The sequence below is a fragment of the Toxorhynchites rutilus genome, chromosome 3, assembly GCF_029784135.1.
Source record: "Toxorhynchites rutilus septentrionalis strain SRP chromosome 3, ASM2978413v1, whole genome shotgun sequence".
Lineage (NCBI taxonomy): Eukaryota > Metazoa > Arthropoda > Insecta > Diptera > Culicidae > Toxorhynchites > Toxorhynchites rutilus.
The window spans coordinates 144944314-144970663 of record NC_073746.1 but is presented as its reverse complement, the minus strand read 5'-3'; the positions used below and the strand labels follow the sequence as shown (position 1 = coordinate 144970663).

The following is a 26350-nucleotide window of genomic DNA, read 5'->3' as shown; positions in this document are numbered from 1 at the left end:
GACCCAATACATGCACGTGATTTTACCAACATCATCTATACGAGCACCAGTAAAAACTTATTCTCAAAAAACCCAAAATCTAGTTTATGTTCTAAATTGTAAAACTATGAAAGCCTATACTTTTTCGATGTGTTCGAAAATGTAGTGTCCCCCCGGATAATGGTTCAACATTGCTACACTTCCAGCGTGAATAAAGTTTTCCCCAAAACGAAGCTGTCAATGGGAGCTCCCTGTGAGCTTTTTCGAACATGCTCACGTTCTCACTTCGGTAAGGGTAGCCGTGCGCCTGCGTGTTGTTCGGACTCGCGCACTTCCTCTCCTGTACATCGATGTTGGGGTGGAGAGTACCCATATCCTTAAACGTAGATCATCTTCATGGGCCAAGCGCAGGAGGAAGCGGGAGGTGTCGGGGGGTTTAGTCTAGTTTTTCTCTTCTGTCGCTAATGTGTGGTGTATAGTATTTCCAGCATTCTCGTATCGCGTTACCACACTCTACTACAGAGAGTCCTATCGTCGGAGCCACCAGAAAGTGGAGTTGGAGGCGGAAAAAAGGCGAACACTGTTTCGAAGCGCGATGTACGGGAAGGTTAAATAATAGAATTTTCCGCTAACGGAGCTGCATACTATCGGGATAGCGTTTTTTTCCCTCCTTGCCAACTGGAAACAGGAGAAAGCCTTACAGAAACTTAAGACATATTGAAATTAAGAATATAGTCATTTGCTTTTTCGGTTTTGGCGGATGTGATTTCTCTTCAATTTGTGCACATTCTGTGGATTTTCGTTCCGATGAAGGGTGAAAATATCTGGTGAAACTTAGCAAAATTTTCAGGCGTCAGAAGAGAAAGAAAGCGTCGGAGCATTGGCGAGAAAACGACGAAATCGCAGGATATGTATGAAATATGAAGTGAGCAATTCCAGGCAATCGAGTATGTGCAGTTTTGGCCTTGAAGTGTGACCTATTCCTGAGTGATTGGACGTTTTGAATTACGTGCATGTGTGAAATGGAATTTAGAAGCAAGAAGACACACACTCCGGAGTGACAGATTTTGCCGAATTAGCGAATCAGAAGATATTATAGAAAAAGTTGGTATTCGCTTGAAGAATTGCAACCCGAGATTGGTTTTTCACTTGGTTCTCGTTTTTTTGTGCAGCGGGTGCTTTGAAAGTGCGGTTCTTCATGTTGGTGATGGACTATACTTCAAATATGTTAGATAGCGAAGCGTCGATAAAGAATTGTACGATATAAGCCACCGTCCTGTCACGGCACATTGCATTCGTTTTTCGGCACTGATGGTCTCTTTGGATTGCGCTGCTTTAGCTGAAATTACTCTTATACAGGATAATTCGCGCCAGAGGAAAAAAGTGTGAAGGAATGTCCAAGGATCTCTTTAATGGAGTAGCAAAGTGATAAAACAGAAAACATGGTTTACGAGAAAAAAGAAAAAAAGAAAGTGAAATGTGCAATAAACTAGACAGGCTGTGTAAATTAAATGTAAATTATTCCTAATGAGAACAAAAAAAGTAGCATTTGATCATTAAATTTTCTTCTGGACAAGAAAGGGGTAGTACAATTCTCACTCTCCTCTCGCTATCTGATTGTGTGTGCAATTTTGGTGTTAAATTTTCGGCACGACACGCGCGTCCGGTAGTACCACACTGGTTTGTGTGTGTATGTGTTCTATGGTGCTCCATGTTGCGTTGGTATTTGTGCACAGAAAAGGAACCGCTGCTTACCCACCCACTTTCTTGTGACCACTCTTCGGTGAGAAAAAGCAGAGTTTTCGTTGCAACAGTGCTCTTACGGGCCAGTGTAGGGAGGTGGAAAAGAATGTCAGTGGTATCCGATTCCGCTATTCCGGTGGTGTAATTTATATTTAAATTGAATATTTTATTGATATCCACAAAAGTGCGCGGAACAAGAATATTATCGGCCGGTCATAAAATGATTCCCCTTCAACCGCTCTGGTCGTTAAGTGAAACTACTATTTGAGAGTGAAAAAACAGACGACAAGCCAACGGAACACAGACTGGAGTATACACCCATAAAACGAAAAGATAAATAAATCATAAAAAAGTGAGGAAGGGAGGAACACATAACATCACGACAGCGGAAAACGTCAAATCGAATATCCATCAAAGACCATTTCTAACGAAAAAAGGGCAGAAACAATGATGGATCCTACTAGAAAACTGCGTACGCGGAGTTGTTTGTTGACTGGGATAATGACATTTCTGTTCCTGGTGGCGATTCAGCAAGCGGCGGGTGATCAGGACGAGGACATTCCCCACAACGAGTAAGTTGCCATTTAGTAGTCATTTCCATTTTCAGCTTGAGAATAAGTGAACCATAATGGTTATACAAAAGGTGGGGAAACTAATAAGGATCAAAATATTTTCAAATGAAAAACTTAATTTGTATAATTTTTATTTAAGATTTTTGAAATTTCAATAAGGCCTTTTCACTGATAGCGTCTATAGACAAAATGAAACTAAATTAAATCTAACAATATTATAAAGAAAACTAATGACCAATGATTCCACCGACCTATGAAGCGCATCAAACAGTGACAGATTCGTGTTCCGACAATGTAAACGGCAGCTTTGCTTATTGACGTATTCATTTAATCAAACATAAGCTCCATCGCTCCATCAACAGCAACTTCGTTTGGACCAACTTCGGTGGTCTTGCGGCTTCAGTCGTTCTACAAGCTGATTTTTGTCAGCCCTTTCGGGATTTGCCTCAAATCTTTATGCAAATTCTTCCATAAAGTGGATGGAGCTGTCTCCACATGTTGAGCACGGTGTTGGATGGAATCATGATTGTGTCACATTTACCCGAAAGACAATTACCCTAATCACCCGAATGCGGCGGATACCCGAATGGAACATCTACCCGAATAAACATTTATCCTAACGCAACATTTACCCGAATGTACCTTATCCTCGTTATCCTCGATCTGCTGTTACATAAATACGCAATAAATACGCAAATACAAATACAAATAATTTTAAGCACATTCTCTGGCATCCCGATTTATTACATTAAATGAGCTGAAAGATAACATAAAATGTTCTGTTCCCAATACATGTATATCATTTGTATAATATTATATATATGCTAGAGCCAATATGAGGGAGCGAAACAGGAGACACATTTAAATGAAAGCATATCAAAGCTTTTCGTATAGTTTGCCAAATACACGGCCCAGACAGAGAAAGATATATTCTCGTTCATGTTCTTCTTTATCGGATTAGAAAACACCTTCCTACTTCATTTTATGATGAGGTGTAATATTATCACGCTCCTTTATAATAGTGCTGGCAGCTATATGGATAGCGTGGTCGTGTAAAGTAACTTCGCATTCCAGCCGGCATTGGTTCGGTCCCCATTGACGTCGTATGGACTTTTTTTTTGCACAATACCAAATGAAAAGAGAAAAAAAAATAACAGATAGAGATGTCTGCTCGCATACATACAAACCATTTTTAAGCTTCAAAATAGCTCATTATTTGCGCATTTGACTCTCATGACCAGGAAATGGCATCTTTCCTGCCAAAGATGGCATGTTTTCTGCCAACGCTAGTTTCGGTGTAGAACTACGTCTTTCGGGAAGGGTGCCAAATCAGACAACAGGTCACGTTTTTGTGAAATAAAGTTAACGTTAATAATTATTTTCACTGTGAACGAATTCTCTTCCTATTTTCCCATACATTTGTTCTGTCGATTTGTGTACTAACCCTACCCGTATTTCGAATGCTTATAACTCGAACATTTCTGAACAGATTGGGAAGATGTTTGCATCAAGTGATAGGAATTTTTTTTACGCGTCTATCACAATTGATAAAATGTTATTTTTCATGAGATGAACAATTGAATAACTGTAAAATGTCGAGCGTTATTCTAAATCGATGTACCGGTGGAAATCCGCTTTGCTAATATACATGCAAGTCGGGGGTATTTTTTGTTCCCACCGAGCTGTGTTTCCCTAACACGGACTTCAAAATCAATGTGTCTGGGGGAATCCGCTTCGCCAAAACATGCAAGTCGGGGGTATTTTTCCCACTGAGCTGTTTTTCCCTAACACGGACTTCAAAATTAATGTGCCTGGGGGAATCCGCTTTGCAAATACCTGCAAGTCGGGGGTAATTTTTGGTGTTGAGTACTTTTTTACTCGCTTTGTGCTGTGAAGCCTGGGTAAATCATCATTTCAGATACTAGAGGTGAATGAACTTTAGTGGTTCGAGAACTACGTAAACATGAGATGTGCAATAATTTAAGAGGGAAATGTAAAATACAATGATCGTTTGACAATTTTTCCTTTCAAATGTTTTGGTAGTCCTAGGCATCATATCAAACGTAAAAGGACGTTCATCAAATATATTTGTAACGAAGAACAGAATCTATTACAAACATTTTGATGTATTCTAAAATAATATTCGAAGTGGTAAACAAGTGGATTCCATAATATAATTCCGTAGTTCTACGTCGAAAATATGCGGTCGTGTCCTAGATACAACCCCTTACAATTTTTTCTTACCAAATATTTTTACATTTTTAAGACATTTATGCTTTATATATTTTATGATGGAATTATTATGTTAATTGTAAATTGTAAATTTTTAAAAATGTATCAGCGCGGTCTCCGCACCATTTTCAAAGTTCCTCATTACAATTTTTCATTTCACTGCGCGTTTTTGTTGTTCTCTTATGTTATATTTATTGAATGTTTTCTATTTATCATTATTTATTATCTAATTATTATTAGGAGATTTGACAAAACTTATAACCTTATAACTTGTCAGAATTTTTCCTTCTTCATTCCGGTAAGCTTTACATTCGGGTAAATGTTGCATTCGGATAAAAGTCACATTCGGGTATTTGCCACGTTCAGGTAAATGTTCGTTCAGATATTTGTTACATTCGTAAAAAATCTGCATAATTTGTAGGCGTTGTTCGGGTGACATCCATGCGTCTCCATTGGTTTATTATGAATATACCAAGGGATTGCTAAGATGGCCGCCTTTCAGTAGCCAGCATAGAAAATCATGAGCATAGAAATCATAACCTAAAATTCAAAATGAAGTGCTCCGCGCGATTCTTCGGCTGTGATTTGAATTGCAAATCGTCAAGAAAGCTTCCGGATGGGTATCCAAACATCGCTTGCCAAAAAAAAACTATCCAACGTAATCAAATATTAACATATATGACTCCAAACATTAAACAATACGTGAGCCCCCTAAGCGCGAGCCCTGTTTTATGCTGCCTACGCTCAATTTGCATTGGATGGGATAGGGTTGCCAGAGCCCCGGAATATACCAAGATAAATATTAAATCAATGGAGACGCATAATTTGGAGTGACACATAGATCTTTGGGGTCGCTCCCAGCAATCAAATCTGTTTTACCGTTCCGGTCGTATGGTGGCTCTCAGCCACCATAGCAAAGAACTATTCTAATATTATACATTATTCGATAATGTGTCAGTTTACACTTTTTCTAATCGAATTTTAAAACCTAGTGAACCTGTTCACGAATCAAAACGGTGCTTCAATGAATAATAGATAACGGTACTCAGTATTAACAAAAGTTGTCACCCATGCTTGCGGAAACGCTTAATGGAAAACCCCATATATGGCGGAACTGTGTAGATGTAAAGAGCAATGATTGTTCTGTAGATTCAAACAGAAATATAAAAGACGGAAGACGTCAATCTATTTATTTTTACGATACATGTAGCTAAAAGCGAGGACTACAGGTTGGGAGCTATTTCGAAAGATACCACACGAAGGAGTGGCTTTCCTTCATTTCCCACTTTTTATTTGGTACTCTCCATTTATTTGGTACAAAATATTTTGAATACATTGCTTCTTTTGATGTATATTAATAACACACACATCTAATTAATTATGCGCGCAAGAAAATTTCGCGAAAAGTTTTTTGCTAATTATTTATTTTAAAAAATTGAGAAAAATCTTTATTCTAAGCATTGCAAAATTGAGTGTACACCTTAAATTTCTCCAAACAAATTAACCATTTTAGTAAGATCTTTGTGAATTAGCGTAATTTTTTCGTCAGTGTGTGACTTGAGCACCAAACCACTGCTTGGGCAGTGTTGGTTTTTGTTTTTTGTTGATGTTCGAAAAAGTTTTTATTAAAATGGCGAGTAAGAGGCATGAAATAGATATTGTTACACGTACAATGATAATAAGTAAGGCTTGTCGAAGGAATACATTGAGGAAAATTGCAGCTGCTGCCCGAAGAACTCACTCTACAGTAAAGAAAATCAGAAACAAGTGGAAGTACGAAGGAACTATGGAAAATCTACCAGGTAGAGGACGCAAACGAATCCTATCTTCTGATGATGAACGGGTAATGGGGCGAACATTGCGAAAGAACCTTAAAACAAACATTCCTTAATTGACTGTCGAAGTAGACGGCACCATTGGAAGACCTGACAGCGTAGACACTGTCTGGCGAGTATCATACAGGAACAATCTGAGAGGTCGTGTTGGTCGTGAAGAGTCTTTCAAAAAGTCAAAGATGAATATGAAAAAATGACTAGAGTTTGCTAAGGCATATGAAAACAGACCTAAGGAGTTCTGGAACAATGTCTTCTATATGATGATCCGAAAACCAATATCTTTTAATCGAATGGAAGAATGAAAGAATGGTGAGGAGGAAACCAGGATCGGTGTTCCAAGGTCATCATTTGATTCCCACACGGCGGCGGTAGTCAGTTGATGTATGATACATTGGTGGCTTCTGGAACTGGAACCATGAAGTTTATCGATTCAGCGATGGACAAAATGGCCTAATTGATCTTCCTGAAACGTATCCTGAAGTCTCCCGTTTAGAAGTTGGGTCTCTCTCGTGATCACTACTTTCAATAGAATAATAACCCGAAGCAAGCTGACCTCATCGTGCGGGAATGCCTGCTCTATAATGTCCCAATCAACTCAAAACACCTTCGCAATCATCGGACTTGAACACTATTGAGTATCTATGGTGGGAAATCAAGAACCATCTGAAGAATGTAAATCCAGGGAACGAAGCGGAACCCAAAACGACGATTACGGAGATCTAGGTGGCACTTCGGTCTACAGTGACCAGAAATCTCGACTCGGCGCTTGCAGGAAGTGCTGGACGCCAAAGGGGGCTATACCAAATACTAGGGGATTGATTTTTGTTAGCTGTTAACTAAACTGATATCAATTTACTTTTTAAGAAAAAACTTAAACTGTACACTCAATTTTGCGATGTCTTAATTGGAGATTTTGGCTTAAATTTGTAAAATACAAACAAAAAATGAAGAAGAAATGTGACCATTTTAATTTTTTTCTTATCAGTACATGAGAGTAAAATAAATCGATTTTACGATGAATACAAGTCGCATTTAATTATTTACTTTTTAACCTCAAAAAACTCAAAAATAACAAACCTGCACGAGGTGTATACTCAATTTTGCGATTGACTGTAGGTCGACAACGTTTTTAGATAAAACTACCGAGAATTTTTTTTGCATACACACTCGCAAGCAGCGTTGTCAAAGTTCCAGTTTAAACTGGATTCTTCCAGTTTTTTTTCCTCGATCCAGTCAAACAGTTAAACCCTAAAATTTTCCAATTTTTTAAAATATTGTCCAGTTTTATCCAGTTTTTTATATGTGTGCTTTACCAATTTTATGTAAAATAAACTCACAATGCATAAACATTATGCTTCCCTCATCCTTTCTATTCCTTGACCAATTTTGTTTTTTGACATTTTTCGTTCGATCGATCCAAGGTGTATTTACCTTGGTAAACGTTTAGATTCGTTTAAATCCGTGATCAATCGATCATTTGACGAAATGAAAATTCGAAAATCTCTTGTGTTATAACATGCGCTAAAGATTATCTCTAGGTAACCTGAAAATGAAAATATTGTGACCGGCTATATATTATATTATTTATCGCATCTATTATATTATTTATCGCATTATATTATTTATCGCATATTATTTATCGCATCATCGCAAAATTAATTGTGGGTAACTTTAGAGGGTAACCGAGAGAACTCTTCTACAATCAATCATCCCGGCAATATCTAATGTTATTCATAGCGTATACACTTACGCTACACCATCCGCGACGGCGGAGAGTTATCTTTGGGAAACATGAAAAGATAACCGGAGGAACTCTAAAACCAATCGGATTCTGTTAATCATCTATATCGAACTTCAATCTCGAAGGGGAGGAGTTATCTTTTGAAAACCTGAGAAGCCGAGAGGGCTCTTCTAGAAATAATCGTCCCGGAGCATTATGCATCGAACCTACGCTTTCTAGAAATTTAATCGGGACGGAGAATTATCTTTTGGAAAGCTGAGAAGGTAACTGAGAGAACTCCTCTAATACCAATATTCTCGGCGATATGTTCCGTTATCAATCGCGCGTACTCTGAATCGAACTTCAATCGCGACGGTGGAGAGTTATATTTCTTTACGTGATGGCCATGGATAATAGCAATTACAACCGTTCTTCTACTCTGTTTCTTAATTGTTTCAAATGCTTTTTCGGACATTCTACCATATAGATCCATCATTCGCAGGCGGAGTTTTTTTTATTGTCGAGCAATAAATACGAGATTTTTCAAGTTTTATCCAAATAAAACCGTATTTTCTTGAGGAAAAGATTCTCAAACATTGTTTCATAGTAATGTTCGAACGGTGCAAAACGTTATTTTGATCTACTCGAATGGGTAATCAATGTTTATTTCACTATTTTATGAACTACATATAAATACTACAAGCAGTTTCGTAGGAAATTCTATATCTCAAGCAATCAAATCATTTTGGATAAATTAAAAAACTTCTTAAAATAAAACGATTTTACAGGATCCAGTTTTCTTCCAGTTTTTTGAAGAGCAATCTTCCAGTTTTTTGAAAAATATTATTGGCAACCCTGCTCGCAAGGATAACGTTTGCATTAAAAAAATTGACAAAAATTGCAGATTTTTCATGGGTTTATCTTCACACGCACTGACGAAGCTACCCGTGCAGCATCAATCATAGTAACCCAAGAGTCAGAAAAAATTTGACAGCTTTATCTGTCGAACTCTAAACGTGATGGCGAAAACAGTAAAGCTACTCTGTTCAGAAGTGTGCGCGTTCAACCCTGCCCGTTTGTGGAGGCCGGATATGCCCGTTCCGGCATCTACAATCTACATCCTGGCACTATTGGACAACAATCAGAGCATCGAAAGAAAACCCGGTTCCGGAAGACCGACGACCCTGAGCGACAAGAAACTTCAAAGGATGCTGAAGAGGAAGATGGAGGAAAAAGTGACTACATCGCTGCGTGTGCTTGGCCGGGAGGTCGGTGCAACCGGCCAGACAGTGAAAAAGTACCTGGCGAACATGAACATACATGTCAGGAAGCGGAGGTCCCGTCCACTGGTCTTGCAGCTGCAGGCAATGACGCAGCGGCAGCGGCTGAATAAGATGGTCAAGTCGATTTTCCCGGCGAATCGCGACGTGGCGGTATTGATGGACGACGAGACCAATCTGGCAGGGCACTTCGTATTTTACTTCCCCCACGAAGGAAGTGAGCTCCGAAGTGAAGTTTATTCCACACACCAAGTTCCCCATGAAGGTGCTGCTGTGGCTGACAATCAGCTAGAAGAGGATGCCAAAGCCGCTCTTATTTAGCTCCGGACTGTCCGTGAACGGAGAAATTTATACAGTCAACTCTCCCTAACTCGTTATCCAAGGGACCATCGAGTTAGGGAGGTATCGAGTTATGGAGAGAGAAATGCTTGTAAAATCAATCGAAGGTGCCATGAAATCGAGTTAGGGAAAATATCGAGATACAGAACATCGAGTAAGGGAGAGTTGATTGAAGTACGAAATGCCTGCCGGAAGTTGCGTCGTTCATCAAGAAATACCATAAGAGCGAAAACGCGGTTTTCTGGCCGGACTCGAAGTGATCGTTAGAGGAGATGGAGCGACTGAATATTTATTTATTTATTTATTTGTCCTCGTCTTCGATTAACAATCGTACAGACTGTAACTTAAATTGTGTCTTTAATTCTAGCCTTAAAACTATTCTTGGACATTCCAAAATCGTGGACATGGCAAACCGCGTTCAATGCTCTCAGACATGATTTAAATGGGCCATTCTGTCTGTAACTGGTTCTGTAAAATGGCAGATTGATGACGGGAGAACTACGAAGAGTTCGTGTTGGTACATTTAAATTTATTTGTTGCAGCAGCTCCGAGCAATCAATATTACTCTCTATGATATCGAATACAAACGTTTGTTGGAGTTTAAGTCGCCGAGCATCAAGGTTTCCATGCAACGCGATGCGTAGTTAGGCAAGTTTACAGGATCGCTCCATGGAAGTTGTCGTAAGTCCCCAGAATTAAAAACTTTACGGTATGTTGTTTTGTCACTAATTTGGCTACCTTTTATTGATATTCAGTTCGATCAGGAAAAGTAGGTCAGTTTGGATAATGTTTATGTTGGTGTTGCTATTGAAATGTTGATTGAAATGTTGATTTGTCATAAAATTAAGTAAATTAAAGTAAAAAACATTAATTTTGCTTTTCCCAAATCGAGAAAAATTATTACAACATTTCTGATTCTGCCACAGCCCTCAGTAATCGTTGAACGATTTGTTTTTTCAGAATACAACTTGAACAAAGCAAAACTAAGAAGTAGAACAGGAACAAAAACTATGCGAGGAATTCTAGCATTTATATGAATTATGTAGACATGCATAAAGAAAAGTTAGGATTAGTTAGAATGACACAAAATATACGACATAAGTATAATGTTGAAATGTGTGATCACAAATAGCAAAATTAAAAATGTAACTGACACTGTCACTGTATAGCGTAATTTTTATTGTGAACCAGCTGGTCCGGCGGAATACGTCCCACCCACAATTGATATTTTGATTTAAATCATTTCAACACTCATGTTCCCACAGAAATTATTTTATGTACGTAATTTATACTCGCGGTATATAATTTCTTTTTTGACATAGAAACCTAACGCAGACTAAGACGCATCAAACCTGATATTGACTATTTAAATCCGGAGCTCCGTTCTTGAGTTAAATCGTGAGAAACGGACACCAAATAATTTTTATTTATATAGATAGAATATACGAAATTTTCAAAAAAATGACTTTCCAATTATTTCCATACAAAGTATGCTAAAAAATGCCAAATGCTAATTTTCCAACTTTCTGAGTGATTTTCATAACTTTTTTGGCATGTAAACCTGACGCAGACTAAGACGCATCAAACCTGATACTGACTGTTTCAAATCCATAGCTTCGCTCTTGAGTTAAATCATGAGAAAAGGACACGAAATCTTTTTTCTATAGATATGAACAAAATTGAAAAAAAGAAAAAAGCATTTTTTTCGAATGTTAGATGCTATTTCAAAAATTTTATTGGCATCTCTGCTTACAGCAGAGGAGGAGGTGGTAATACGGACGTGTTAAGAAAAACTTCAATTGTATCTTTTGAAACTCATGTTTCCTAAAACTTAAATGCAGTGTTTCGTACAATTCAATACACTGTTTTTCGAAATAATCATTTGACCGATTATTTCGAAAAACAGTGTTCTACGAAAAACTGTTTTCCAATGTTTTTGACCGAAATTGAAACATACCGAAAAGTGGAACAATTTTTTCGATGCATATCAACTCAAATATTCGCTTTCCAGCAACTGGAATAGAACAGACAGAGAAACTCGCCGACAAAAGAGTTGAATACTCTTTCCATCACTTTTCATCACGCACATTTCACTGTCCATTTTAACCTCACCTGTGCCATTATTTCAATAATTTAAATTTTCCGTTCACAAATGAATTTACTTTCCCGAATATATTTAATATCGCTTCTCTGTTATTTCACAAACAATCAGTGAATTGAATTTTGAATTTAAACCACTGAAAATGCTTAATATCGAAGCCGCAAAAATTACATCCCCACGCGGAATCATGTATGATTTTCGGTTTTTGTTTTCTTTTTCCATTTTTGATCAGTATTCATTGTCATAGGTTGATTTCAATATTATATCATAACATGTAGAAGGGATTTTCATTAACAGAAATTAGAAATTCAAAATGTAACTATACCCGTACCTTTCTCAAGTTTCACCCGTGTAAAAATTGATCAAGAGTACAGTAGAACTCCGATAATCCGAGGTGCGGATTATTCGCGACAACGAGTTCCATAGTAAATCAATAGGCCTTCCCAGAATTTGTTAGTGAGTGGTAGGCTCATGTACTTTTGTCAGGTCAAGACTTGTACATTGTTTGGCTACCTATGTAGACAAACCAAAATTTCATGCTGAAACATTTTTTCCGTGTTTGCACCTCAGTTTTAGTCCCTTGTTGCGTTATTCGCGGTGAATTTGCCCGACTATTCCGCGGGTAATCGGGGTTCTACTGTAGTTTAAATATATATCCCAAAAACAGAAGTGTTTCTGATTTTTTCTATGATATATATAAAGTCTAAATATTCCGAAAAAAATATAAAGCTATAGCCGCAAAAACAAACATTTTTGAAAATTTGGCCTAATTTGAAAAAAAAATCAACTCAAATATTTTTCATTTGTATTTACGAAATCGTAATCGGACGAGTGGTTTAAAAGATAAAAAAAAAACTACAAATTGACAAAAAGATTCAAATCAGTCTATTTGGTAGATACTTTTTTCGTGGAGTTGCTGTAATCCATAATCTGTGTAAAACTTTTCAGGTACCGTCAGTTGGGGCTAGTTTTTGTTTCAGTATAACTATAACTAGGGAGTGGATTTCAAATGCTTTGGCATATTCTCAACGAAAAAACATCGTAATCCTTTAATGATTCTTCAGAGGAAAAAGGGGGGTCATCGTAGCCACATTAATTGACCATCTTTGTGTTATTATAGAATAACTACGTCCACGCAACAATCATCATGCAAGCTCTGCTTGCAACAAGAACAACATCCGGCTTTTGTGCTATTAATAATACAACAATGATCATATCAACTGTCTCCGCTGTTCGGTCTGCTGAACAATGGAAGAACAAAAGGAATACTCTCACGCCTAAAAATGGCCAACGTGTAATTTGCAATTTGTGGAAACCATAAACATGTAACATTTACACGATTAAAACCCGGCTCTGTTACAGTCAAAAAGCTAAAACCGAAATAAATAAACAATTGGGGGAAAAAACTAAGGAAAAAAACTTCGTGTCAACTGAGCACCTGGCAGATGAAATATAAATAATTTTGAAGTTTTTGAGTGATCTAGTTCGGTGAATGATGCGTGTATGTGTGATAGATTAAAATATAGGGCGAGAGAAGGATTTTTACCATTTTTTTTCCAAAGCAGTTCATTTTCTGCTCGAGCATTATTTCTTGAAATATTTCTAATCAACGACGACTATTTTTTCTTCAGTCAAACTAATAACAGATCTTACTGGAACGTACATTTAGCAAATATGCATTACGTAGGACGTGCCGTTCTTCCGATGACTTCGAACGCTGTCAGAACGATGGAAAAAGTAATGTCTAGCGATGGGTAATACTTTTAGTGAAATTTTTTCTAAAATTTGCTTTCGATGGAGCTTCATATGATTTTTTTGAAAAACACCAATCGTTTCGCTTCACCAAAAATACAAAAGGTGTCCAGTAACATCTAAGCTTCCTATTTTGAGATTGGCATGATATTTCAATCACTGATTACATCGATAATGGAATTTTTTTTCAATAACGTGTATTATTTGTCCTTAGAATGAAAAAAATTGTACAAAAGCAAACCAATACAAAGAAGAAAACATCCAATCGCAACAATATCGTATATTGCATTTCAATTGCACTCTATTCCAACGGATTTATATACTTAAAAATTGGCCCTGGCGAGTGCTACGCAAGTATGGAAAAGTTCATTCGCTTATTTCTCCACACCTTATTATAAATCACTCTTGTATCTGCTTGGAATAATCATGGCGAAAAGAATGCAGCAAGCAATCGTGAGATTGCACGATGAATCATTTTACACTCCTCGACCATCTTCATTCGGGACTGATAGTGATCATAACAATACAAAGAGTGGAAAAAAACATTCAATGAATGAATACTTCTTTGGAAGGATCGCACGAAACAAAATAACGAGTGAGTCAAAATAGACTGAATCTGCGTATATGTATGATTTTATTTTCCCTTGTACTCTTTTCCTTGTCAGCATTCAAGTGCACATGAATCCACCTTCCCGCTCACCAATAACTTGCGCTAATATGATCTTTTGCGTTGGCTTAAATCGTTTCATACTAGAAACAAAAAAATGTCATTGCAATAGTGCACAGGAAACAACTCGATTTCAACTATCTACCTATATTTTACTGTCTGACTGACTGAGTGAAAAACGAATGATTTTGCACAGACACTCGCTGGCTCAAGCAAAAGTTTCAAATTTGATTCTATCACCATCTAACGTCATTCCGAGAGGCAAATGAGGGAATGCAAAATTCTCTGAGAATAGATGAGCGGAATCGAGACAGTATTTTTCCGTTTAACTCGAGAATGAACTTTGCGAAGATGATAGGTGAATGTTTTCTGTCTCAAATAAAGTGAGGCATAAACGGAGAATAGAAGGGTGAGTCTTATCTGAGGATGAGTGTTTTAAAAAACGAATTTCGATGCGATTTTGCCCATACCTGGTGCTACCAGTTTGCATAATCGAAAGAAATATAACGGCGGCAGAAATTTGTCTCCAATGAAGAAGTGATTGCTTAGCTGAAATTATGTTACTTTGTTTCGGTGGGAGTCTGAAAGAGAAATAATAATGGGAGGTAAAAAAAATAAACAAGATGTTTGATGGTATCGACTTAAATCTGTATAAAAAAATGATTGGTTTGAAATTAATGAATACGACGCAGCTTTGTAGGATAACAAATTCTGGATACTATGATTGGTTTCGTACTAGGTATTTGAGTCTAAAATTTCCCGGTAAGCCGCCCAAAAAACAAATTCTGAATGCCTATTTTCGGTCTGGTTGTATGCGTCAAAAATACGATAACCTTTTTACAGGCGGTTCATTCGGACGGTACTTTCGTTGGTGTTGTATTTTTCGATTCTATTGTCCTGTAAATTCCCCTACGACATATACAGTATACGTTTGCTAACTGGACTTATCTCAACTGGACTGCAAATCAGATATGTATCAATAATAGACGTCATATTTAATTAAGTTTTGCTTTTGCTGTTTTGTAGCCCAGTTAGCGAGCGAAATTCGATAATTGGGTTGATTTTTCGAACCAGTTAACGAACGATTAGTGTACTGTACTGTAACACTATGCTTCAAGATTTCAAATGAATCAAAATGTTAGCTAACGGGATCAAATACTCAGAAATAGTTTTATTGATCATCTTTAAATTTATTGAGGGTTGTGTAAAGGGTGTGTCACATCAAATTGCATCACGGAAAAAACGCTGTAGAAATTTAATTTTTAAGAATTATATCTTCAGCTTTCGTTTATAATCAGATAAGAGTGTATAGATCACGTTGGCCATGCTTCACTGTCAATTTTTCGTAAATTTGGAAAAATGTCGTCGAACGAAAAAGAGCGTCGTGAATTAATCCTGCGCACTCATTTCGAGAATCCGGAGTTGTCACATCGGGACATCGGTAAGATGCTGGGAATCGTCCAATCCACGGTCAGCAGAGTACTAAAACGATACTTCGAGAACCTAACTATCGACCGGAAGGTGAAGAACGGCAAAAATGGATGCTCCGTCAGTGAAAAAGATCACAAGCGCGTAGTTAAGCAGTTTAGACGTGATCCGAGAAGTTCGGTCCGGGATGTCGCCAATAAGCTGAATTTGTCAAGTTCATTCGTCCAGCGGACCAAGCAGCGGGAGGGCCTGCGTACATACAAGGTTCAGAAGGCTCCTAACCGCGACGAAAGGCAAAACATGGTGGGGAAGACGCGAGCCCGGAAGCTGTACACCGAAATGCTGACGAAGCCGCATTGCCTGGTAATGGACGACGAAACCTACGTCAAAGCGGACTTTCGTCAGCTGCCGGGCCTGTTGTTCTTCTCCGCAGAGGACAAATTCAGCGTTCCGGAGGAGATTCGCAAGCAGAAACTATCCAAGTTTGCCAAAAAGTACATGGTGTGGCAAGCGATCTGCTCTTGCGGAAAGCGGAGCGCCCCCTTCGTGATGTACGGCACGGTAAACGGGCAGGTTTACCTTAAGGAGTGCCTACAGAAGCGCTTACTACCCCTATTGAAGCAGCACGAGGGCCCGACCATCTTCTGGCCGGATCTCGCTTCGTGCCACTATTCAAAGGACGTGTTGGAGTGGTACGAAGCCAACGGGGTCACCTTCGTGCCAAAGGAAATGAACCCGCCCAACGCGCCGGAGCTTCGCCCAATAGAGAAATATTGGGCGATTATGAAGCAGGCCCTCCGGAAGAACCCAAAAGTTGTCAAATCGGAGGCGGACTTCAAGAGAAAATGGATTTCTGTTCAAAAAAAACTACAACCTGACGTTGTACAGAACCTTATGGACGGGGTTAAGAGGAAGGTGCGAGCATACGGGCTTGGGCTCGAAGTATGAATAAAAAGAAAATGAAAATGCCAAAGGTTGTTTAATAGTTTTTATTTTACTGTCTAAAATTTTCAAAAGGATCGGTCTACTGAGCGAATTTCTACAGCGTTTTTTCCGTGATGCAATTTGATGTGACACACCCTTTACAACCAAGGTTTGGATTGTGAAAGTGGCTTTGAAGATAGTTAAAAGGCATACAATTTGTGTAAGATCTGGCACACATGTGTTTCTTGGTCCTCGCAAAATCATGTAGGTTTTTTTTTTATATGGTTCATCTGCACAGCTTACATTTGTTGTTTATCTTCACGCGAACAGTTCACGTTGTAGATCGATGAGAAGTTACACTAGCGATGAAGCATTGTTCAATACAATTATGTGCAGATACATATTGGGGCAACCGAATTTTTCACGAAAGACTGGCAGATGTTCAGCTCCAGGGTAATACAAAGCACAACGTAACTTGAGATCTTAATTTTACAAGAATCATTATCGAGAAGAAGTAATGACCCTCGGTGGATGGCTCGGAAGGGTGCTCTTGAAGAGTGGGAGAAGTAGTGCAAGCAACCCACAACGAGCACTTGTCTTCGGGATACTCCTTCTTCGGCCAGGATGGCGACAGGGAGCGCACTCGAAATGCTGGCGCTGTGACGGTACATACAGAGCAGATGTCAGTCAGGCAGCTCCAGCATCATCATCACGGTGAAGTGTGGAATAATGAGTTTGAAGAGGACGGATAATGAATTCGGTTTAGTCCTGCGGAGTGTTTTTGCAGCGAGCATTTTACTCGCACACTTTGTAGTCTCCTGCAGGCTAAGCACGGTGGGATTGTGCGCGTGGATTAATTTAATTAATATTAGCGGAAGTATTTGTATCGACGTGAATGTTGAATATTCGCTGTAATCGTTAAATCGGTACACTGACTAAGGCTGATTTTTTTTTTGTAATGTTTTCTAAGTCACCATGTGTGCAGGAAATAGCTGCAGTAGGTTGGAAAACCTTCCGTTCTAAAGATGTTGAATCACGTCACTATTACTCACTGTTCGAGTGGAGTAGCTTTGTCTGGTCCACATTTCCACAGACAGACGTGTACACACATAACGTTTATTATCATAGATGCCGCATCACGAGGGAGCGAACAAGTTTAGAGGCTCTTATGTGTTCCCTCTGGAATAAATATGAACCTTGGTCGGCGCATTATTCTGGACCGAAGTTTGTTGAGATAGTTTAAGCAATTTGGATTTTAAACAATTCACGAGCACAGGGATAGCTTTAGTTCTATGTTTCTATGAAAGTTCTACAACTCTCTCAAATGTTGGCAAGCGAAGGAATTTTGCCTTCATACATGTTGAGCAAATTAACAGCAAGTGTTTCAAATGGAGGTTCGTTTGATATCAAATGATTCGACTCACTTATTGAATTTGAATTACAGCCGAATGTGGACCCAGGGAACCATCGGATGGCCTTTGTGGCTCTACAAATAGTATATTTATAAAATGGAACTCACATAATTTGAAAACAAATACTACCGTTACAAGGTCATGGTGTTGCCAATAAAACGCTGTTGCGCGGTTCGGCTCGGGAAGGATAACAACGTGCTAATATCTGTCAGTTTGCGACAGAGAGAGGGGTTCAAGCGTGTGATAGAATTCCTTTGATTTAAATACCTGCATAAATTTCGCTATCGTCGAGATTTTATGTCGCCTCGAGTTGCTACCGCATCCACCCCCACCACGCTGTATCCGTTGTGACTCTCGAAATGGTTCGAACCCGTTGGATGATGTCACCCTTGCATGGAGTGGTAGCCTTCTGGCCTGCTCTAGTATCTATTGTTTTCTCCTTCCGGGCGGTATTGATTGGACTAGATTTCTATCGAAGGGTAGTAACGGATAGTCCTTAGGTTACGAGACAAGGAATAGCTTCTGACAAAGCATGAATGTGCTCCGGAGGGGTGATTGTCAGGGTGATGCCAACAATTGTTGAATTTACTGTGCATTTATATCGTGATTTTTTGTCACAGAAATCAAATCAGTTTTTCTGTTTTATTTCCTTCCTCCATTTCGATGGAAAGACAATGTGTGTTCTACACGTACCACAGTTAAACGGAAATTTCCCAGTGCGTTTCAATTTTTGAAACGTATTCGTACTCAACTTTAAATCGTTCTTCGATTTTAGGGTTATACAGGGGGAATCGGGGTAACTCATAGCATTGTTTATATGAATGAATCGCTTCTAATTAATTACATTGTGAGTTCATTTTAGACAGTGTAGATCTATATATCTATATGTATAAAAACGGATTCGGAAACTACTGAACTGATCAACATGAAAATTGGTATGTAGGGGTTTTCGGGGCCAGGGAAGGTTTTCGTGGTAGTCTGAGACCCCTCCCCCTCTCTAAGTTGGGGCTTCCAAACAAATGAAACACAAATTTCTGCATTACTCGAGAATTAATCGAGCAAATTAAACCAAATTAGGCATATGGAGGTTTTAGGGTGCAATACATGTTTCTATGGTGGTTAGACTCTCCACCCCCCTCTCTAAAGGGGGCCATACGAATGAAACAAAAATTTCTGCATTACTCGAAAATCAATCAAGCAAATCAAACCAAATTGGGCATATGGAGGTTTGAGGGTACAATAAATGTTTCTATGTTGGTTAGACTCTCCACCTCCCTCTCTAAGGGGGGCGGCCATACAAATGAACATAAATTTCTGCATTACTCGAGAATTAATCGAGCAAATGAAACCAAATTAGGCATGTGAAGGTTTTAGGGTGCAATAAATGTTTCTATGGTGGTTAGACTCTCCACCCCCCTCTCTAAAGGGGCTGCCATACAAATGAAACACAAATTTCTGCATCACCCGAGAATTAATCAAATAAGTGAAACCAAATTTGGCATGTGGAGATTCTAGGGTGCAATAAATGTTTTTACGATGATTAGACACTCCACCCCCCTCTCTGAGGGAGAACTGCCATACAAATGAAACACAAATTTCTGCATTACTCGAGAATTAATCAAGCAAATGAAACCAAATTTGGCATGTGAAGGTTTTAGGGTGCAATAAATGTTTTTACGATGGTTAGACACTCCACCCTCCTCTCTAAGGGGGAGCTGCCATACAAATGAAAGACAAATTTCTGTATAATTCGAAAACTAATCAAGCAAATGGAGGCAAATTTGTTATGCTATGTTTTAGGGGACACGAAACGTTTCCATGGTGAATAGACACTCCTCTCCTCTCTGAGAATTAATCAAGCAAACTGAACCAAATTTGGCATGGGGCAAGAAACATTTCTAAAGTGGATCAACACTTCTCCCACCTTTCTGAGGGGAAAAAATTGTCCGATTTAGGGCTGTTTTTATTCTATCGTATTTTACATTTATTCCATGTAACGGAGAAACATGTTATTTGCAAGTGGTTGAAAAATCTTGAACGAGAATTGTGTCTGAAAATAATCGATTTTACCGAACATGTTTTTTCGTATTACATATCGTAATTGGTAAAATTTCACATCTACGTGCCAATTATCGCAATATCGAAAGATGCATGTTCCTATTATGGTTGTAGGAAATCACTGCAAAGCTAAAAAGCAGAGCTGCTATATGTTCCTATTATGGTTTTACGTTGTTATGTTATGGTTGTTATCCTATTATGGTTGTACCTTACGTTTTTAACGCTGTGCAATTGCATGTTATAGGGCTTTTTTGGACGCTCGGTAGAGTTGTGGAATGAATAATAAATAATTAGCCTTCTGACTATGGAATAATCGTATTAAAAAAAGTATTCATTAGAAAAAGGGAAATTTTTCATTCTATCAAAACATTTTCCTGTGGTAAAATAATCTACAGGAGAGTTTTTGGAATCAAATGAATGCTGATGGTTAAGGTTAATTGGATTTTCCATTGACTTGGTCAATAAAACACTGCTTTAATCAACAATTTTTTTGAAAAACAGAATAAATCGGTTTTTTTTCCAGTATTGTTATCCACTACACCTACACACAAAAAAATAGAAGCAATCAAGTATCACACTTCAAAACTTGAAGCTTCAAATGAAGCTTTGAAATGATGTATATCCCATCTTCATGCGTTGGTTTTTCAAAAAGTTACAGCGTTTCTAGAATCACTTAAAAACTTCGACTTCGCGCTCCGTTCCCATAATTTTTGTCGAGTGTAGAATCAACGACATAGTATTGCATAGTAGGAATAAGATTTAGAGTCATAGTTTTATTTAAAAATTATTATCGAAGTATTATTTGAATCCTATGAATACTTTTTCCATGTGACACCGACTATTACCATAATAGGTACACTTATTACGAAACTCTAGGAACACTATTACCATAATGGGTACATGGAAGTGACATTTTCAAACATGTTTTCATACAATTTAGTCAATTAATCATCGAAATATCAGTGAGAATCTTCAAAAACAGATTTCAAACTGCTACAAAAAGTATACTCTTATACTTTTCAACTAAAATAGAGTATTTATTCGCAAATTTCTGCAAATTGGTGACATATCTCCTCCCTAATTGGGTCACTTACCCTATATATAAATGGTGTGATGTCTGTTTTTCTGTCTTTGTGTCTGATTCTTATGGAATTGGAAATTACTGAACCGATCGGCGTAAACATTTGTATGTAGGGGTTTTTGGGACCGGGGAAGGTTTTTATGATAGTTTGAGACCCCTCCACACTCTCTAAGAGGGGCTCCCATAGTCTTTAGAGGCGAATGAACTGAAAAGTTTAAAGCCTCTTTAATCCTACATCATCATCATCCCATAGTGTTGAAACACACATTTCTGCATAACTCATGAACTAATTGAGCTAATGAAACCAAATTTGACATGTAAAAGTTTAAAACCATTTTGGGCGAGGCGAAGTTTGCAGGGTCAGCTAGTGTATCATAAAAACAAAGCGAAAAAATGTTGATTAGTGCGATTCTTAGGGAATGCGCCATTCCATTCCCGCACCTTCCCACGCTAATTATTTGATTGGAGTGGTTTTCCTTGAAAAATCGCACCGAATGACACTTATTGTAACACCCTTTATTTTCGCGGCACACGCCCCTTTCAAGTTGCGCGCTTTCTTGAGGGTCAGCAGCGGATGGCGCGCTAAAGTGATACCGTGTCCGTGTTGTGTTATCATCGGTTTCTTGCTGCTTGGTGGGGGGGAAGCGCTAAATCGCTGGGAGAAACACATCCTTCACACGTCATGATTATAGATAACTCGGACGGCAGCGTAATGCGTCACCGACGAGAGATTCATACGTTCGCCATTATGAAGATATATAGGAAAATCTTGTTGGTGAAGTGTAGCTTCTGCATTTCGTGCTCAACAGCGACTATGCCACGACTTTGGACGGTAGGTGCCGATTTCTTCTGGAGATTGTGCCTTACTTGCTCTCGTCTTTCATTCAACGGCATGTTGAAAATTTATGGCGTGTTCAAGTTTAGTAGTAGGAGTCATCCGGCAAAAATAAAGCGAACCATAAAGTCGCTGAAAAATTTCTTGAAATTCATTTGTGACCTTTGGTTTGTTTTTCATCTTGATATCGACATATTAATCTATACTATTTATAGCTGGCACTAAAAACATCCTTATTCTGTTTATATTTCTAATTTCAGGGTTCGCAACTGGGCGATTCGTTTTGGAGTGGATTTGTGGGAATTTGGCCGACAATTCACTAAAGTGAATGATATTAGAAGTGTAAGTATATAAAATCTAATGTTTGATTCATCTTGAATCCGGAAACATGATTTATTTTATAGCAGCATCTCTAGTGATAGGTTTCGTAATTTTTTGGTTAGGGATGAAACGAATAGCAGTTTGGTCGGATAACGAATAGGATTCGGCAAGCTTTCGAGGCAGGATAGCCAAATAACCGACAGACAAATATTCGGCAAATATCGTTACATTTAAGAGTGAAATAGACACAATCGCAAAATTATTATTCAGAATATCAAGTTTTAGCAAAGATTCTCGAACAGCAAGTTAAAAAAAATAATTCTATATTATGATCAGGGTCCAACATTTTCGAAGACGAAACATGAAAATCGACTCTCCTCCCAGTCGCTTCGCTTCGACTAATACTACTTCGCCATTCGCCGTCAACATGACTTGACTGATGAACTATTCTAGCAAATGGTTGTTCTAATTGACGTGACGAATGAATAGAAATCTGTCTCTTCATTTAATCCACCACTACTACTCCATCCCGACATGTATTCGTTACCCGCGTACACAATCTCATTCTAACGTCCAAATAAAGAGGAACGAAAGCTTGGTTTCTGAGGCAAAAAAAGTAGTTACACCATTAATGGACGGCTCCAATGTTTACCCCCCGTGAACTCAAACATCGATCCGCTTTTTTCTTGTAGCTCCTGGCTTCTTTTCAAGTAGTTGTAGGCAAAGATAAAAAGCAAAAAAATAATTCCAACATCACATTTTTTTATTTCTTTTTCCGATTTCGCTCTGTACAGTGTTTTTGAAAATAGCTCTTTGTATTGGAGAGACTGGTATCATACAAGTGATGTAATATACTTGGTATTCTACTTATGTTTATACATGCTAATGTACCATTAGATCGAGAAACGAATTCAGTCTGGGGGTATCACTTCAATTTGTCGTGACGTCCATTTGACGATGAAGAATGGAATGAGCACAGAGCTTCGTTAGAACAGTTAGCAACGAGAGGGTCCGAATGACTGTTGATTCATGTTGACGAAGAACTTCTGGAAGAAGCAAAAACTCATTTCCAATTGGATGCGAAGGTCGATTGCTTCATAATCCCCTGACTATCCACTGTTGAATATGACTTTGCCGAGCCCTGATTATAATAATGAGAATTTAGTGGATATATTGAAATAATCTTAGCACTGGTTGAGTAAGAATAGGAACTACATGATTCAAGCATGCAAGAAATTACGCACGTTGCTGCCTTCAAAAAATATTTGGACAAGGAGAGAGTCTAAACAAAAACACCGAACTTACCTCGTTTGATAGTATCTTTAACCTTCCTATACTCGCGCATCGGTCTTACTGACCGACAAAACAATAATTCGTTGATTTCTCAGAAAATATCAACACTATAACTTTGCAATGTTCGGCAGCTTTCTTACTCGTTGCTGGTCATTGTTTAGCGTATTGCAAGTTTTGCTACGAAGTGGACGCATTTTTTTTACTGTTATCGGTCTGTGAGAGCGGTTTAATTACAATGAAGGTATATCCCATGGCGAGATTGGATTTTGTTCACAAAATTGTTCTGTTAATAAACCTATTCTACAGCTGCAGATCTTCAATTCCCGGCCGCACCGATTCTTGAAGTTCTGCTCCACCACGCCGCTCGCTGGGCTCCTGCTTTTCTCGTTCGTTGTGCATTCTCCGTTTTCCTGTACACCACCGTATATTATTCTGAGCATTCGGCGTTCGAAAACACCAATTGCTTGTGAGGCCTCTTTGAGCATCGTCGATGCTTTGTGCCCATAGAGAACAATCGGTCGACACGGGGTTCGTACATGGTACAATTCGTCAGGGTCGGAGTTTGTTGAACCTTAAGGATTTACGGAGCCCATAGTAGGTGCGACTTCCGTTGACTATGTGTCCTTTTCCGGCTGTTGTTGCTGTCGGTAGTGATCCGAGGGATATTATCCACGGGCCAAGGTAAACAAATTCCTCGATCAACACATCACTACTACCATGAAGGATTCTATTACGATCTGCCCCTCCTGCTAGCATGTATTAAGTCTTAAACGGATTTATCCCAAGCTCAATTAGCCCTACTTCGTGTTTCAGGTCCGCTACCGTCGCATGTGTTCTTCCAATTATGTCCACGTCATCGGTGAAGTAGATAAACTGACTAGACTTGTTGAAAATTGTGCCCCGCGCAAGCGCCACGTGTAGTCGAATTCCACTGTGAGTCTCAAACGATTCCGACAGATCGCATGAGATCCGTACATTGCACCGCACTTGTCTGCTTTTGAGGAAAGCCGTGTTCGTCCATAATTCTCCATATCTGTCGTCGGTCGATTGTATATGTGGCTATTAGTGTTTCCGTTAGCCTCGCTCGATGGCAATGTATTGGCATAACCATAGCATAAAAGCAGAGGATTTGCACATTCTGTCACACGGTCTTGCTGCTTCCAACGAGCAGTCAGCCTAAAATCGTGGTGAGATTTTGTTCGCAACTTCAATTCCAAACTCGATGAAACAATACACACCGTCGGTTTTCATGCCAACGTGTGGAGAGCGCTTGTGCGTTTTTGCATACACGCACTGTTTAATCCATGATAAGAAGCGAAAATTGTATTGCAAGCTCCACCCCTTAGTGATTCATAAGCCAGCCGGAAATACATAAAAATAGCCACCCCAGTGAATGACTACCCAATTAGTAGAAGCAGTAACATCAGCAATATCATCAGCCTCAGCAACATCGACAAAAGAGTTTTTAATTTCCTGTGATGACGTGAAATGATGGACAACGCATGTGTTTGTGCTTTGTTTCTGCCTCGACGTGTAAAAAAACAAAAAAATATCAAATAGTAATTGATCAGCTCTTTCCAGAACTAGTTTTCAAGATAGCTCTCTGTTAGTGTTTGCAGAAAGAGCAATAGAAAAAAAAGAGTTGAATACTCTTCCCATCTCTTTCCATCTCTTTCCATCATGCATTGAATGTAATCTCAATGTTTCACTGTTCATTTCCACCCAACATGAACAATTATTTCAATAATTTTAATTTTCCACTCACAAACGAATTTACTTTTCCGTACATACCTTATATCGCTTCTCTGTTAACTCACAAACCGCATAACCATCAGTGAATTAAATTTTGAATTAAACTACTTAAAATGCTTAATATCGAACCCGAAAAATTATATCCACACGCGGAATCATGTATGATTTTCAGTTTTCATTTCCCTTTTCCAGCATCGCTGGGTCAAATGTATCGAGCTAAAAGTAGACTATGTTGAGAAAAAAATCGCCACTTCTCCAAAATTTTCATTTCTTTTTGTAGGCTAATCGTTTGCAAAAGTCTTGGAATGATTCCTGTTCGTATGTGCCCGGTTCAAAAAATCAGCATTTCCTAGGTAAATTGTGATCAACGATTGTGATCAACGACATGGAAAATAGTTCATTTCATTTACCTTTTGTACTGAGGCAAATAACAGTTCGGCTGAAAAGTATATAAGGTAACAAAGTAAAACTTTTTTTTTTGCTAAATTCAATTTTATTTTTCAACATAATTGCCTTCGAGGGCGATACAGCGATTATAGCGATCCTGTAACTTTTCGATACCATTTTTATAGTATTCTTTCGGTTTTCCCTCAAAATAGGCCTCAGTTTCAGTAATCACTTCTTCATCGGTCTTAAATTTCTTGCCAGCGAGCATTCTCTTCAGGTCTGCGAACAAAAAATAGTCGCTGGGGGCCAGACCTGTAGAATACGGTGAATGCTGAAGCGATTCGAAGCCCAATTCATCCAATTTTGCCATCGTTTTCATTGATTTGTGATTTTTCTATTTTTTCACAATAACAAAAGTTGCTTCACTCTCAATGCTGTAATTCACGAACCAATCGGCCAATTGCTGTCAAATTTTGACAAGTGTTCATTGAAAGATAGTGCTTTGTGATAGTCGAGTAGATTTTTGCAAGAGACGCCATCTAGACGTCAACCCTATGAACTTTTCAGTCGAACTGTTATCTCCCCTTTAGGTAATGTCGACACTATCTTTGAGAAACTGCTGTCCGTTGAATTATTGAT

At 38.6% G+C, this 26350-nt stretch overlaps 1 protein-coding gene across 9 annotated transcripts in view; it reads left to right on the top strand.

Moving 5' to 3' along the window:
- Positions 1 to 457: 457 nt before the first annotated feature.
- The window catches only part of LOC129774631 (voltage-dependent calcium channel subunit alpha-2/delta-4), a 128631-nt gene continuing 102738 nt past the window's right edge, over positions 458 to 26350 (top strand). For 2 of the 9 annotated variants that reach the window (XM_055778419.1, XM_055778411.1), the window contains exons 1-2: positions 458 to 2294; positions 22219 to 22300. In XM_055778419.1, the coding sequence (XP_055634394.1) occupies positions 2170 to 2294; positions 22219 to 22300 (207 nt within the window). In that variant the 5' untranslated portion in view covers positions 458 to 2169. The remainder of the gene's footprint in view (positions 2295 to 22218; positions 22301 to 26350) is intronic. The other 7 variants (XM_055778415.1, XM_055778414.1, XM_055778413.1 and 4 more) reach the window with 7 other exon arrangements.